This window comes from Colias eurytheme, chromosome 28 (genome assembly GCF_061535395.1).
Source record: "Colias eurytheme isolate Ceu_HAF_F1 chromosome 28, ilColEury1 Martin Lab GWU primary, whole genome shotgun sequence".
Classification (NCBI taxonomy): Eukaryota; Metazoa; Arthropoda; class Insecta; order Lepidoptera; family Pieridae; genus Colias; species Colias eurytheme.
The window spans coordinates 1,713,871-1,731,098 of NC_143007.1; the positions used below are offsets into that span (position 1 = coordinate 1,713,871).

Sequence of the window (17,228 nt, forward strand, 5' to 3'; positions counted from 1 at the left end):
TTCGCTGCTCGATCTTCCCCCATTCTTTCCACATGGCCGAGCCATCGGAGTCTTTGGGCTTTAATCTCACCAATGATGTTTGGCTCGGCCATTAGATTTTCCGCTTTTGCAACATTTTTATTGCTGTTTTGTCATTAAATTAAAAAAAGACGTGTGGCACTCGAGGACTGCCGCGGTAAAGCTATTGCATAGCATGCCTTCAAGCCACATCTTCGTGCCCGTCGGAGTGGGGAGCGTGAGGTTTTTTCGTTACGGAATTTCTGGATTCGGTCCCCGCGCTCAAGGCCCGCGATAGAAGCTATGCAATAGCTTAAAAAAAATCATTCTTCAATTTTAGGTATGATACATATTTAAATATAGAATGAAGAGAATGATAGATTACACTTCATTGATGTTTTTCTGCCATCGGGATATAAATAAATAAAACGATTGTATAACAAACATCATGTATTCACCATTACACATACAGTATTATGCTTCTAAAACTTATAATAATATGTAGATTGATTCAGTTGTATTTTTATACAACTAAATCAGAATATTGCAGTTTTAAATTATTCATTATGTCGGTAATTATATTGAAAATATTTACAATTTAATGCTAATTGGTTAACTATTTATTTATACTATTGTCATATATACTATCTTTTCCTTCATATGTTAAAAATACTTAATCTTATTTCAAAGAAAAGTCTTGGAACTTAAAATAATATTACATCACAATATTTATGAAAATATTTAAAACAGGAAGACAAAATAATAAAAACAAATAGTTACACTTACATACATTCAGATATTAAATACCTAAATTGTACAATAATTACCTAAAATTATTTAAATTTGACAGTGAACATTTTATAAAAATAACTAGCGGTCCGCCCCGGCTTCGCCCGTGGTACATATTTACGTTTTCTCTACATTAAAACCATCCTCGTAGTTACTTCAAGTAATATAATAAAAAAAGAATTATCGAAATCGGTTCAGCCGTTCTCGAGTTATGCGCTTACCAACACATTTTGCGATTCATTTTTATATATAAGATTGAGAACTCTCAATGTTCATATAATACAATTTTAATCATTTTCTTAGGGCTGATTTTTCAATCCTTGCTTGGTTAAAACTTATTTGTTGAATAACGTATTAAACTATCATTTCAAAAATGTATTGAAATTGCCCGTATTTCACAGTTTACAGGTAACATTTTAATATTATCGAGTAATACTTTATTGGACGGGTAAGTTTTAACCAAGGATTGAAAAATCGGCTTGTAGTTGTCTAAAATTGTAATTACAATGATTTCTATCTGCCCTTTTTAAAATCCTTACAATAAGCACTGCATATTTAACTCGAAAACCTTATTCTTTCAATTTTTATACCTTTCACCACATAATTTGCCCAAAATATGTATTAGAATATGCCTCCTCCTTGCTACTTAGAATTGTAAAGTTTTTGATCATTTAACCATATCAAAGTTACCATTATTACCGATTACCAACCTAATTTATATATACATACATTTATCTACATATCTCTAGATACCTATATCCAATTAAAATAATTAATTTTTCATACAGAAAACATCTTCATAATAGGTACAGGGCTAAAACCTCATAGTACAGGGCAGTGTTGCCTTCCACAAAAGCAAAATCTCCCAAAATTGACAATGTTTAATATCCTATCTTTCTTTTGCACTGCTTCTATATAAAATTAGTTTGTGTTGCTCTTTCAAATAATATCTATGAACCTAGGTATCCAAATTGCTTTTGACATAGAAAACATAGGCTTTTTTCAAAGCCGCTGCCACAAGAACATTAAACATTAGTTTCTCTGTTCTTATATAATTAATATTATCTATTCATTCATTCATATCTATTCATAATATCAATTAATTAATATTATCTGTTCATAATTTCCATAATTATATCAGCCTGTTGTTCCGTAACTCCTATGGTTAGTAATTGTGATTTTGACACTAAGAGTAGCGACTCTCCATCTATCTCATGTTCGAAGAATGCAGCGGAGGTATCTGACCAGCCTCTTTCGTCTAGATGTTTTGTTAATTGTTCCACCTGTAAATATTATATTAGTTAAAAAAAAATAATGTTGTCCTAACTCTATTATATAGATATTCTATATCTAGTCAGTTAAATAAAAAGGACTGTGCCGATTTGGGTGAAATAATTGGAGATTTTTTCATGTTATTAGAAATATGGAGCAAAGATTACGTACAATAGCTATAAATCAATGCAATGATAGCAACAACAAAAATATGTATAATAATTTAGATTTTTCTGTAGTTAGGTACTTAGACTTAGATAATTTTAAAAGGGTTAAAAAAATTAACAAAAAATCTCACCGTCCATGTTTTGATGGTTGCTGGAGTTAGATTTCTAAATGGATTGTCTGAAAATAAAACAAATGTAATTAGTAATTTTAAACCTAACACATTTTTAAATCATGTTTACAGTAATAACTTGATACTGCTATTTTTTTTTCTTACATTTAACCTTCAATCCATACTTCCATACTTTTTTATTATAAAAGCGAAAGTAACTCTGTCTGTCTGTCTGTTACTCAATCACGCCTTAACTACTGAACCAATTTGCATGAAAATTGGTATAGAGATATTTTGATACCCGAGAAAGGACATAGGCTACTTTTTACCCCGGGAAATAGGATAGGTTTTATCCCGGAAATCCCACGGGAACGGGAACTATGCGGGTTTTTATTTGACTGCGCGGGCGAAGCTGCGGGTGGAAAGATAGTGAATAATAACCACATCTATCTTTGATTTGTAAAATGTGGTCCATACTTTTTAATTTATAAGAAGCTTTCGCTTTAACAAAATTGCGCTTTCCTTTATCTGATATTCTTTACTATAACAACATCTCGTTATTTTCTTTTAATTATGCGGGTATCTACATTTTTATCTATAAGTCAAAAATATTCGTCACTCACCTTTATCAACATCACTTTCTTTCTCTTTCTCTTCTAATTTCTTACTTCTCTCCACTACTATTGCGACCGAGGGTATGTGATCTTCTAAATCTTTATCTGCTATGTCTTCTACATTGGGAATCAATTCTTTTGTCTCTGAGCTTAGGCGTATTGTCTTCTCCACTAGTGGTTTTCTTATCTGAAATAGTTTTAAATTATCATCAACATAATTTCTTCTAGTGTTAGTTAATTTTACATTATCATCAACACACCTTTCAGTCCTAATTTAAGCTTAACTATGTACCTACTACACTATTTTTTTCATTAAATTATTGTAACTAATTATTTAAAACTGAAAATTGAAAACTAAAATTTGTTTATTTTTTAATCATTTATCTGGTGTCTGTCTTTGACCACCGAATATACAACGAAATATAGGTTTTGTATTGCATCTATTTACTAGAATGTCTATTCTAAAAATATCGAGCCAGAATTTGCATACTCTGGCGCACTAGGGAGATCTAGTAAGCCTAATCGACCATCATTGTAGTTTTTGAGACAAAATTGCTTCTGTTTTAAAGGTCTTTGTGGTTAATATGAAGCTATTTATACATGCTGATACATGTAATACATATCTACTGATAACGGTTTTTTATTTGTTGTTGTTTGATTCAAGTTAATTTTAAGTTGAACCAAAAATAAACTTACCGGAAAAGCTACATTCGATTCTTGAATAACAAAACCATCTAGCACGTGCGTTAGAATATAATCTTTGTCCGTTAATTTCATATCTTCCGTCGTTTCACTTCTAGTATTGATTCCTTTATTAACATTTCGTATATTTTCATCTACCTCTTCCACCTTCTTTATATCTTTGTTTTCTTTCACTTCGATTTCAACTACTTTTGGTGGTTCTTCCTTTGATTCTTTCATTACTTCGTCTGTCTGTACGTCGATGGATACATTTTCAGGTTTAATTTCGTTCTTAACGTTTAATATTCTACCTCTAGCTTGGGTATATACAGTGTTTCGCACTAATTTCTCTTTATCCAGTAAGCTTTGTGCTAAATTGATCTGATTGACCAATCCGTGCGTTAGATTTATTTGTGGGGCTTCGAGATCATTCTTTTGTACTTGAGTACTGACTGAATTATTTGTTACTGCAACAGGTATGGGAGGTTTATCAGTTTTTATCTCGCTTTGTATAGCGGGAGTCGCTAGTTGTCCTAATAGTATGGGACTATTATTAATCGCTAGTATATTCAATTTCTTTTGTATTTCATCAGGTGATTCGCTCTTGCGTTTTCTACTGACATTCTCCATTGTGTTTATGGGAGTTGGGGCCATGTTTGTTACGTTAATGACATTTGGCATGCTAGTCGATTGTACAAATCGCTTTTGTATCGGCATTTGACTTCGCAATCTTGGCTGTATCGGTTTATACGCAAAGCGTGGTGTTCGAACTATATTATTATTCAAGACTGGTCGTCTATGAACTGTTGTGGTCGGTATTTGTGGTCGTATCATTCGTGTGTTCGGTCGGAATTGCTGTTCTGGTCGTGGCACTTGTATTTGATTTGGCTGCATCTGTCTCACAGGTTCTGGAGGCCTCATTTGTATAACATTTGGTACTCTAACATCTGCAAATCGCACTTGTGTGTGTGGATTCTCGATTCTATCTGGTTGTTGGTTTTGGATTGGCATCGTCATCGTGTTCACTTGATTCTGCATGTTCTGTATTGGTATATTTTGATGTTGTACGTTCTGTGTGGGTGTAAAAGTATGTTGCATGGATTGTACTATTCGTTCGTTGGAATACTCTGCATTTGCGGGTACTTGCATAACATTAGGAACTATTTGTATCGGCCGTATTTGTTCGTAATTCGGGATGAACATTTGTGGGTTCTGGTAGCCATATTGTTGGATGTACACTTGGTTCTGGTCTATCTGTTGGACTTGTTGAACTTGTTGTAATTGTTGCACGTAGTTTTGTTGCTGTTGTTGTATGTAAATGATTTGCGGTTGCACGGGGCTGTTCTGGAGCCATGGGGGTGGGTTGTGCGGGTTTATGATTAATGCTGGAACCATTTCTTCTGTAAGGAGAATTAGTAAATTTAACGATTTTACTTTAGATGGGTAATGTCAATTTACAATTTATAATTAACGAAGGCCATAGAGATGGTTGTTCGCTAACTTCATAATAAGCGTATTTTTCAGCAATGATTTCATAAATAATTAAAACTAGCAGTATCAGCTAAGCCCGGAAGTACCGGGCTATAGATAAAAAAAATTTGGAAAATCCAAAAGTGCACGCCTCATAATTTTTTTTAATAAATATTTATTAATTATTATTTTTGTTTATTTAATAACAATTAAACCACATCGAATCAGACCCTGAAAAATGAAAGGGTTCTATTCCTGAGCATACTCAAGCGTAAGAGAAAAAAAAAGACTCGATTAGTAAAGTATTTCGGTCGCTATCGTGTTAACAAGAAAAAGGATCCGCACATACAGACACACGGACGTCCAAGACAGAACTTTTTTAAACTGTTTTTTAACTAGTTTAAATAACAAAAATGACATCAAAAATATCATGAACGTTAAAAATAGTATTTTTTCTTAATATTTGTGTGTATGTATTATCTTACAAGTGCAATGTATGATACATAAAGACATTTTAAGTTTGAAAAATCAGATGTTTTGCGCGAAGTGACAGTAGTACCCACCTCAACGCTTCGCTTATGAGGCGTGCAATAAGCCGTGACCAAGGCTTATTTTTATTAGAATTAAAGAATTTTCAATATCGGTTGAGCAGTTATGGGCAATTAAACATTTTTTTTATAATATTGAAAAATATTAGAATACATTTTAATACTTGCCTCTAGGTACCAGCATTTGGTTATCGTAAACGACCCGTAGCGACATGTTGAATGGAGATTATGTAGGTACCTGAAACAACAGTTAAAATTCATATAGGTAAACTGCTACTAGTCGATAGAATTCAATATTCTATTATTGAAAGAAAGTGTAAATGGATAGATTTGTCTAACTTTAGTAGGGGAAAAAAAGTTTGTCGAGCACTCGTGTCAGAAATGAAACTTCTTGATTCAAATTACCAAAATCTCCGTCTTACTCCTGACGTGACGGTATTGCCATGACATAACCTTGAAATTTTACTCAACAGACCCAAAGAAGTTTCAATTCAAAATTGGAGAGGATTATATTGAAAACGGCCGTAAGACAATTATTATAACGAAAATTCATACATCCAAATCGATACAGTCGTTTAGAAGTCACGGCAAATAATGTAATCGTACCCACATCTATAATTGCTTATCTAGGTGGGTACTTATAGGTACTACTTATGCACAGTGTTTATAAAAGGAATCTTATAAGTAATATTTGTACCATAATAAGATAAGAAATGGCTGAACGGATTGAGATGGATTTGGCTCTAGCAATAGTCCGGGATACATCGCCCATTTTTGCAAGTGATTACTATCAAGCTAATTTTTCGTGAGTAGCTTTATTTTGATGAGATGCCCAATAATTTCATGTACGAAACTCTCGATTGTGGTAGCTTACAGAGGTAACAAGGATAAAAATTTTTGATTTGACGGTTCTCAAATATTTATTACGCAATTTGTAGGACAATATGTCTGTTGAATTATATAAGTATTAAATAAGTGAAAATAAAAAAATCAGCTGGTTAGTAATCATTTATGATGAATTCGTTATCGATACACATTGGAAAGGGGGACTCTTTGATCAAACCATAGATTTTGTAGGACAAATATTTTTTCGAATAATTTAGATAATTATCTTGAGATTGAACAAAAAAAAAACATTCAGTTAGTAATTAATATTTGAGAACCATCAAATCAAAATATTCTATCCTTGTTTCCTCTGGTAGCTACCACAATCGAGAGTTTCGTACATGAAATTATTGGGCTTCTCATCAAAATAAAGCTACTCACGAAAAATTAGCTTGATAGTAATCACTTGCAAAAATGGGCGATGTATCCCGGACTACAATCCTAGAAAACGATTTTTTAAGATAACCTACTACAAATATAATCGTGTAATTAACTTGAAAATATATACATAACGTAACAAATATAAAATTGTTTATGTTCATATCACAGGTTCATATATTTAAAAACTAGATTTCCGCTCGCGGCTTCGCCCGCGTTTTCAAAGGAAAACCCGCATAGTTCCCGTTCCCGTGGGATTTCCGGGATAAAACCTATCCTATGTGTTAATCCAAGTTACCCTCTATATGTGTGCTAAATTTCATTGTAATCGGTTCAGTAGTTTTTACGTGAAAGAGTAACAAACATCCATACATCCTTACAAACTTTCGCCTTTATAATTGTATATATATTTAAAAATTAATTCGCAGCAACGCGTTGCTGCGAAATAATTAACGCAATAAACGCAACGCTATAAAGGAAAATAAATTTAAATTCCCATGGAAATAATAATCCATACTAATATTATAAATGCGAAAGTAACTCTGTCTGTCTGTCTGTTACTCAATCACGCCGTAGGTACCTAACTACTGAACCAATTTGTATGAAATTTGGTATACCTAGAGATATTTTGATATCCGAGAAAGGACATAGGCTACTTTTTATCCCGGGAAATAGGATAGGTTTTATCCCGGAAATCCCACGGGAACGGGAACTATGCGGGTTTTTCTTTGACTGCGCGGGCGAAGCTGCGGGTGGAAAGCTAGTATAATATGTTTTACCATCTTAAAAAGAAACTCTAATATTTCGAGACACAGACACACGATAAAACCACAGAAAAACTCTCCGTTGCGATGTGATAAAAAGAAAAGACGAACAAGCAAACTTTCGCATTTATAATAATAGTGAACCTATCCTTTAAATACCTGTTTTATGTTGTATGTCGGTTGCTATCTAGACGCCATTTAAAACATGAATAAAATCATAAAACCCAACAATAGAGTTTGTTTGTTTGTTTGAACGCACTAATCTCAGGAACTACTGGTCCGATTTGAAAAATTCTTTCGGTGTTAGATAGCCCATTTATCGAGGAAGGCTAAGGCTAGGACCTAGGTAGGTATATCATCATTCATCACGCTAAGACCAACAGGAGGAAAATTATTTCACACACATTTCTAGCTTCGACAAAACAGCTAAAAATTATCTTGAAATGTACCTATAGCATAGATTTTCCTTATTGGTTGTAATTGGTCGAGCCGTTCTCGAGTTTTAGTTATCTACACATTTGGCGATTCCTTTCTGCAGTTATTACGATTTCGTGGACATACAGTAGCCAACAAGGTGTTTCAAGTTATCATAAAACAAAAAAAACTATTTAGGCATAATACACCCACGAGAAGTTTAAAAACCGGTCGACTCGCTATTTTTTTATTTATTGACAAACAAAAAATAGCTATACCTAAACATAGTAAAATACATAAGCTAAAATAGATGATATCGATTTATAAATAATTTGCATGAAATTTGGTGTGGAGATATTTTGATACCTGAGAAGGGACATAGGCTACTTTTTATTGCGAAATATGTACCACGGGCGAAGCCGGGGCGGACCGCTAGTATTTCAATAAATGGTCTATCAGCTTAGCTGCAGATTGCTTCTGAGATCATAGGTACCTCGTTCAATCTCTTTAGTTGGGCATAAAAGACATTACAGAAAGTGGACAAGGGGGTAATATTTTTAAAATTTTCGAAAATATTAAATATTTCCAAAATTAAGGGTCTTTTACTTAACACAAACACAACATCCTCTATCACCAGTTACCAGGTTATCTATTTTTTCAAATCGGACCAGTAGTTCCTGAGATTAGCGCGTTCAAACAAACAATCTCTTCAGCTTTATAATATTAAGTAGGTAGGTACCTATATCTATCCCATCCTATCCTTCATATTAATATTATAAATAAATAAATAAATATTATAGGACATTATTACACAAATCGACCTAGTCCCACAGTAAGCTCAATTAAGGCTTGTGTTGTGGGTACTAGGCGACGATAAATATAATATTTAATAAATACATATATATAGATAAACACCCAGACCCAAGAACAAATAATTGAGTTCATCACACAAATATTTGCCCTGACCGGGGATCGAACCCGGGACCGTCGGCTCAGTAGGCAGTTACCTACTTACCACTGCGCCAACCGCGTCGTCAGAATAAATTCGAAGGTTGTGAGGATGGATGTAAATTGTATATATATGTATATTGTATACGTATGTTTGTTGCTCTCACGAAAATACTACTAAACCGATTACAATGAAATTAAGCACATACATATAGAGGGTAACTTGGATCAACCGGGAACTATGCGGGTTTTAGGTACCTATAGGTGTATAGCCTGCATACATTCTAAATTTCAACCAAATCGAATCAGTATTTCTTGAATGAAAGTACCTAAGTAAAATAATCGTTAGGTACCTATACTAAACTAGGTAACGTAATAACAAATCAAATTAACACAATGAATTAATTTTTGCAAACTGACCGATTTCCGATTTTACTAGACTTCCGATTAATAATAATATAATATCGCCTAGCCTAGCGAAAGACGCAAATAATCCATACTAATATTATAAATGCGAAAGTAACTCTGTCTGTCTGTCTGTTACTCAATCACGCCTTAACTACTGAACCAATTTGTATGAAATTTGGTATGGATATAGGTATTTTGAATTTTGATACCCGAGAAAGGACATAGGCTACCTTTTATTGCGAAATATGTACCACGGGCGAAGCCGGGGCCGGACCTCTAGTATGTCCTCTAGCCTAGCCTAGACTCATAGACAACATTAGAAATCGCCTAGATCCGCAAGAATATCTAGGTAGAAATTGCTAAAATCTATGACTGTTATCCGTTTCTTAATTCTTGTTTCTTTGTTATTGAAATTATTTAGCGTACCTACCAGGTAGAACCTGGTAGGTACGTTAAATAATTTCGATAGATTAGATTTTTTAAAGAAAGTCTATCGCCGCTGTCTATCAGTTCGCAATAAGCTCAAAAATTCCTGCACCGATTTTCATTCTGTTTTCAACAATGGATAGCGTGGATATTGACAAGATTTTAATGATATCTAGATATACCTAATATTCCGTTTTTGCGAGATTGAGTTCCCTATTCACAAACAATATTGTGTTTTTTAATGTTTCTACTTTCTTAGAAGAATATAGATACTTATTAAAAAAAAATTATTTTAACACAACTTCTTTTTTTTACAGTATGTAGATATATTTTTATTTAATAAATACATACATTTATTTTTAATTAATAAAATAATGACTAATTTATTTATGTTAATTACGTTGCTACCATAAATAAATGATCCTGATAATTCAATTTCGAAAGACCATTGAAAACGATTCAGCCGTTTTCAAGTCCTATTCGAACAAACAAACGAAATTCAAAGCTCAATCAAAAGTCAAAATCTCCATAAAATCAGGGAATCGCTCCTAATTGGCAAACATGTTTACTGCCGTCTCACTCTAGCATATATCTCTTTCCCTCGCCCTGTCAGTATTCCAATTTCAAAATCGTAATAAAGCATTCCGTCCTTCATTTTTATTCCCATCAAAGTCAAAAAACTACATCCAGTACAAAATATACTTTATTTCCTTACATGTTAAGGTTCAAAATTGAATACGGGAACGAAAATTCTACCTGATATTACATTTTATATGAATATTCAACCTTATTTCAAGGGCTTAAGGTTCAAATTCGTTTACAGTGGTTTTATCTCCACTTAATGGAGAAAGGTCCCCTTCGTAGGAACGGCAGACATTTTATTTTTAGTGTAGTGATGTTACCACGCTGTGTGATGTCGATAATAATAATAATTATGTACGTTTTTTTACGAAATCTTCTAAATATTCAGATCATATTTAGTAGAATTGATTCCACATTACAATTTTAAATCATGTTCAATATTTTAAATAATATATGTACTAAATATTTTAATTTTTAAGTAAGTACATTCCTGGAAAATATAAGTTAATTCCAATCTCAAAGTAAATAATTACAGTGAAGTAAAAATTACGACTGAAAGAAAACAAACGATATTGATTACTAGTTGTGCCACGCGGTTTCACCTGCTTACCATATTATATTATATAAATATTTCTATACCAAATATCCTCAAAATAATATATGTTCAGTGGTTTTCGCATGAAAGAGTAACAAACATACATTAAACTTTCGCGTTAAAATATGAAATCATCAAAGGACAGACACACTTCTACTAGTAAGTATTGATTTTGAAGTTAAAGGTGTGTTGAGAGTAAATTTTCAAGGTCGCGTCATGGCAATACCGTCACGTAATGGAGTAAGGCGATGATTTTATCATCTTTGAATCTTGCTAAAGAAGTTTCATTTCTGACATGTGTGCTCGGCACACACGCTCTTTTTTCATGTTATGTGTCGATGAGTCTATATTTATGAAAATGTTCTACTAAGACAGTGCGCGCACGAGCAACTTTGTCTCCGCAACTTTTTTGTCTCCGCAACTATTTTGTCTCTCCCACCCATGGGCTAGTATGAAAGTGCGCGCACGTAGCGACGCAACTCCCCATACAAATTGAGGGGAGAGACAAAATAGTTGCGGAGACAAAGTTGCTCGTGCGCGCTGGCTCTAATCAGACACCACATTAGTATAATTTCGATAATTAAATGTCATTAGATATATTATTTGCTAATTATGCTTAATGTTTATCAATGTAATATTTTGAATTCAGAAAATGAACACATATTTTTTCACTCTGATCTTTTTTAACAATGTATTTTTTAAATCCTAAAATTTATCTAATTAACCACACGATATTCGATCATTCTAATTATGTCTATAATTATAAACTTAAAATTGAGTGCAAGGTTATTAAAATAATGAAAATCTAGATCATAGCAAAAATATCGATTACTAAGCATTTAATGCGATTTATCGACAACACACATTTCATTTTTGAGTACATCACTAGTGAAATTTATGAGTCGCCAATGGACGCTACCAAACCCAAGACATCTCTATAAATAAGTAAAGGAGTGAATGAAATAGCGCTATTCGCGAATGCACATGCGAGAAAGAGACACCCTAACAGCTGTTAAATCCTTTTAATGGATTATTGTCATATTATTATTCAACAAAATATAATAACCTCTATAAACAGTACCTTCATGCAATACATAAATACCTAAAACTACATTCGCTCAATATTACACAACAAAAATCACCAAAATACCAAATGTCCTCAAAATAACGAACCTAAGGCATGAATAGAAACTAAACACTTTTTACAAAATAAGTTAAAATATGAAAGTACCTATACAAGTGGGCATAAAGTCTAAAATCGCGTATCAACAAATTCCATCGACCTCCCGTGACGTCATTGCACTGACAGCGCTATTTCGTTCGCTCTACATATCGATATATGCAACGTTAGCAAAACAATACAAATATCTTAATACTAACACTATCAATAATGAAAATTATAGTCTAGAATGATAAAATGATCTTACCAATATTAGTAGACAGCTGTTCGAGTCTTCAAATGGCGTAAAAAGTACAATAATCGTATCAATACGCCCCAAATACACACGCTTCCAACATCTTTCGTGACGAAATGGCGCCGCGCGCCGAACGAAACATCCATTCTAAAACCAACCGGCCCCCTACCACGGCATCCCGAGCGACGAGCGTCAAGCGATACTGTCGCTCGCTCCCATACAAAACTGCACCATGCAATATCGATTTGTTGCCACGCGTGTTTCTGGTACGGGGGACACCCGACCAATGATAACGAACTTGGGACAGACGAATGGTATTGGACGGAACGTGTTTCGAAATTCAAACACGTGCTATGACCCCGTTTCTCTCCCGCCAACGAGAATAGACACGACACAGCTACATCTATCTCTGTCTAACGCATGGATTATATCAATAGCAAAATAAGAGGATCGATAAAATTCTTACATGTCAAATAGTATAACGAACCGCTTTTGTCTAGATATTTATGGGAATATTGCATTTATTACAGGTCAATAGAGTCGAAATTCGCGTGGTTCGAACAGTGACATCATTATAAGTAATGGCGGTCTTATAAATAATTCAAGATATTTTGTTATCTCCTTCCTGTGTAGTTTGTGACATGTTTTATTAACGAGTTTTTAATTTCGCCTACTAGTAATATAATGATAAATGAATTGATATTAATTGATAGCCATAACCCATAACATATGTAAGTAATGAAACATCTATATTAGTTAATATTATTTATTTAGTAAGTAGTTTGAATTATTTTATATTGGCACAAGATACTTATCTAGGTACTTAGGTATGTATATTCAAAGAATTGCTCTATAGTAGGTACATATTTATAGAGTTTCGTGTACGAATATATAAAATCAGAATGTTTGTGGGTCAAATTAAAACAAGTCAGCAGTCAGCACTTAAAGTAGAGCCCTTGTAGAGCCATTTTAATGGGCAACATTTGACAGTTCAACAAAATTAAACAACGTAACCTAGTAACGACGACATAGAATAACATGATAATATGTATATTGTTTTGTTAGAACATTTGCTTAACTTTTTTCAATTACGAAAACATATTTATAATAATAATGACCGATACAAGTATACCTAGCAATATAATAATTGCAATGATAATTTCAACACACTTTTATTAGCTTCACCTGTATGTTTGTAGGTAGGATGTAACATTTAGACTTGATTTTGACACACTTTAAACAGACAGATTTAATTCAAGCTTTGTAAAATTATCAAGAATCCATGACAATCTTAATAAAAGCGAAAGTTTGTAAGTATGGATGTATGGATGTTTGTTACTCTTTCACGTAAAAACTACTGAACCGATTACAATGAAATTTAGCACACATATAGAGGGTAACTTGGATTAACACATAGGATAGGTTTTATCCCGGAAATCCAACGGGAACGGGAACTATGTGGGGTTTTTCCTTTTAAAACGCGGGCGAAGCCGCGGGCGGAAATCTAGTATACAATAATTTCATGAGTTTATCTAAGTAAGGCGTGGTTTTTAGGTTTTTTTAACGGATTTCCTTTATAGAACAGAATAGCTTAATTTAAGTCTCATTAATATCGGTTCAGCCGTTTCGAAGATTTGTTTTGTTTAATTTTAATTTGATTTGATTTGTATAGCTACCTAATAATTTTATGCAGTGTTGTGTTATTGAACTAATTTAGCTTAGGTATCTGTCAGATAGCTAAATGACAAGCAATCAGGGACTTTATCAGCGAGTCGTTAAACTGGTTTGTATATTTCAGGTGTTATTTCTCTTTCTTTCACATGTCAAATGAGTAAAAAGTGAAAGAGAAGGAATATTTTAAATTATAATATACAGGGTGTCCCAGCGTTGGTATACCTACCTACTCAGCTCAAAGGAGGTTATAGTTTTGCATACGCTGAGGCCTGAGTAGGTACCTACTTACGAAAAAAATACTTAAAAAATTGCAGACGCATTTTTTTTTCAAATAGGTACCTACCTACCTAGATGAATTCTTAGAACTCTTTGTGTACACCCTTAACAAGCAACCCGCCTAACTTTGCCACCCGCACGTGAGCTATCTTTTCAAATTATATGTTTTCATAGACAAAAATCAAAATGCTCACATTAGCGAAGCGTTATAATATGCCGGCTGCGCGAAGTTAGAGAAGAAAACATGAATTCTAAGGTAAAGTTTTGCAAAAAATTTTTGACGTAATTTTGTTATTGTATTTTTTACGTGATCAGTGTATGCGAAACTACAAGTCTCTTCGCGCTTAGTAGGTACCTATACCGATAGTGGGACACCCTGTATAATAGACTAGCGACTCCGCCCGACTTCACTCGGATGTTTTTAGCTAACATAAAGTATAATAGTATTTTGTACATATTTTGATGGAATATGGCAGTATTACCTATAGCTTATTCACCATAATTTAGTAAATCACACATGCGTGATGCGCTTTTGCTCGTGATTACCTATGTCCAGTTATAACTTAAAATTATTTAGGTATTTTTGACGTGACAACGTCTTATAATTCGATAGCACCAGCTGCACGCACGAAAAAACATGACTCATGCGGCGTTACCTCGCTCTGAGGCGTTCCATGTAAGGCTTGAAGTGCAAGCGAGAGCGCGGAACGAGCGACAAAGAAGCACAATCGGACGTTGTCACGTTCAACTATCGTCAGTAAACCGACTTTACAGACAACCAATTTTTTATGTTTAACGGGGATCGAACTCATTTCCTTGTAAGGCTCATGCGTTAACCACTGTACCAAGAAGGTAGTTTTAATAATTAAGTTGGATATTTCTTGCTTTACTTGGGTTTTATTTTAGCAGAATAAAAAGGTCTCATCTATCTTTATGATTAAACTCATCAAAATCTCTTGAGCCGTTTTGGCGTGAAAAGAATACAGTAAGCACCTATCCTACTAATACTATAAATGCGCAAGTATGTGTGTATGTAGGTATGTAGGGATGTTTCATGTTTGTTACTCTTTCACGCAAATACTACTGAACCGATTACAATGAAATTTAGCACACACATAGTTGTTAACTTAGATTAACTCATAGGATAGGTTTTATCTCGGAAATCCCACGGGAACGGGATCTACTATACCTAAGTAGATACATTTATAATTTACCTTAATAATGCTTTTTAAAACAATGTTGCGTTCTACTGGTTAATTACAAAATGGTGGTTTAAGGTTTTTAAATTTTAAGTTTATAAGTAGGTATTTAAAATGTACCTATATTTAGTTAGGTACACTGTTTTTTTTTTCAGGGGGATAGGTACAAGCTAAGATAAAGCTTTCTAAAGATGAAAGAATTTTTATAATAAGTCGAGTAGTTTTTTAGTTCCGTCGTAGGTAACATACAAACAAAAAAGAGCGTGTGTGCCGAGCAAACGTGTCAGAAGTGAAACTTCTTTGGCAAGATTTAAAATCTTGAAATTTTACTCTCAACGCGCCTAAACAAGTTTCACTACAAAAATTATAGACCTTTTTTTTAGAATTTACATATTTGATATTATATTAAATTATTATTAAGTGTGTTTGTATCACTTTTATCCAGTAACTACCTACTGAATTTTTGGTTGAAATGTTAAATTAGTAGGTATGTACCTACTTTAAATCATGTCCTATTTTTATATGTACCTAGGTACCAAGAAGATACCTAGGCTACATTTAATTTGATTTTTAATGTACCTAGGTTATAGAACCTAGGTACATTACAGTACCTACTATATATTTTTATATATACCTAGATAAAATATAGTATAGTAAGAAGATAAATTATAGTACCTACTAAGTACCTACCTATATGTCGTAATGCAAAATGTTTGTGTATTTTTTGTATGAATTTATATTTGAATTTTAAATTAAAATAAAATAAATAAAACAACTTAATCAAAAATATAATTTATTTATAGTCTACATTTTACATTTTACAGTCAACAAAATCAAACATTCAAGCAATTATAAGTTAGGTTCTAAAATCCAAATTAGGCACTTTATTTTTGTTTAAGAGCTCTAGGCTTCATTTTTGGAGGTTTTACGATAGACCCCATACTTTTTCTTTTTAAAATGGCGGCCATCTTTTTGGCGGGAGTCGTAGCGAGCGCCATTTTGCTTCTAGATATTTTCGATATTTTCTCTTTCCCGCTTTTAGGCTTTGATTTTTCTTGCTTATCCTTTTTCAATGCTTTTTCCTGTTTCTCAACTTTCTTACTTTCAACCTTTTCATCCGAATTCTTATCGATTTTCTGTTTGACCTTTTTCTCTTTGCTTTCTCCTTTCTCCTTGCTTTTTTCTTTTTTCTTCTCCTTCGCTGGTTTTATTTCCTCGTCGGACGGTTTCGACATCTTCTTGACGGTCTTTTTTAATTCTTTTTTCTTTTCAATTTTGGTTTTCATTGTGGCAAGTTTGAAGGAGCCAGAGGCGCCAATACCCTTGGTCTGTATTATAATGCCAGCTTCGACCGCAGTTTTCAAGTATTTCTTCATAATATAACTTATTTTCTCTGTATCCACTTGATATTTCTCGCTTACAAACTTCTTGATAGCATATAAAGAAGTTCCTTTTCGTGATTTTAATTCCATCAATGCTGTATTCACCATTACTTTTGTAGATACTTTTCTGTCTTGACTTTTTAAAATATCCGCAGTGGGGCTTGTTGGTTGCTTTTTGGAGGGCATTTTCTTTAACTTCGAATGCATTACGATATCTCCTTCGTCGGACGCCAT

At 33.3% G+C, this 17,228-nt stretch overlaps 2 protein-coding genes across 3 annotated transcripts; both read right to left on the minus strand.

The window, feature by feature from the left end:
- Positions 1 to 1,885: 1,885 nt before the first annotated feature.
- Positions 1,886 to 12,589, minus strand: LOC149896470 (uncharacterized). Of its 2 annotated transcripts, none has more exons than XM_090117607.1 (6): positions 12,476 to 12,589; positions 5,817 to 5,886; positions 3,646 to 5,030; positions 2,959 to 3,136; positions 2,357 to 2,403; positions 1,886 to 2,069 (listed from the first exon to the last, which is right to left on the minus strand). In XM_090117607.1, exons 2-6 carry the CDS (start codon positions 5,860 to 5,862, stop codon positions 1,896 to 1,898), a joined length of 1,830 nt encoding a protein of 609 aa, XP_089973733.1. In that variant the 5' UTR covers positions 5,863 to 5,886; positions 12,476 to 12,589; the 3' UTR covers positions 1,886 to 1,895. The 2 variants fall into 2 exon arrangements, with proteins under 2 accessions (XP_089973733.1, XP_089973734.1); XM_090117608.1 differs by having other exon boundaries at positions 5,817 to 5,879; positions 12,473 to 12,578.
- A 3,907-nt stretch (positions 12,590 to 16,496) lies between these two features.
- On the minus strand, positions 16,497 to 17,228 carry LOC149896471 (uncharacterized). The gene has a single exon (XM_090117485.1). The coding sequence runs from the start codon at positions 17,226 to 17,228 to the stop codon at positions 16,497 to 16,499; it is 732 nt and encodes a 243-aa protein (XP_089973611.1).

Coding starts and splice junctions, on each gene's coding strand:
- LOC149896470 (XM_090117607.1), bottom strand. CDS start 5,862: ATGTCGCTACGGGTCGTTTACGATAACCAAATGCTGGTACCTAGAG. Junction 5,031..5,816: donor CCAAATGCTGGTACCTAGAG/GCAAGTATTAAA, acceptor TTCTCCTTACAG/AAGAAATGGTTCCAGCATTA. Junction 2,404..2,958: donor AGAAAGTGATGTTGATAAAG/GTGAGTGACGAA, acceptor TTTTATTTTCAG/ACAATCCATTTAGAAATCTA.
- LOC149896471 (XM_090117485.1), bottom strand. CDS start 17,228: ATGGCGTCCGACGAAGGAGATATCGTAATGCATTCGAAGTTAAAGAAA.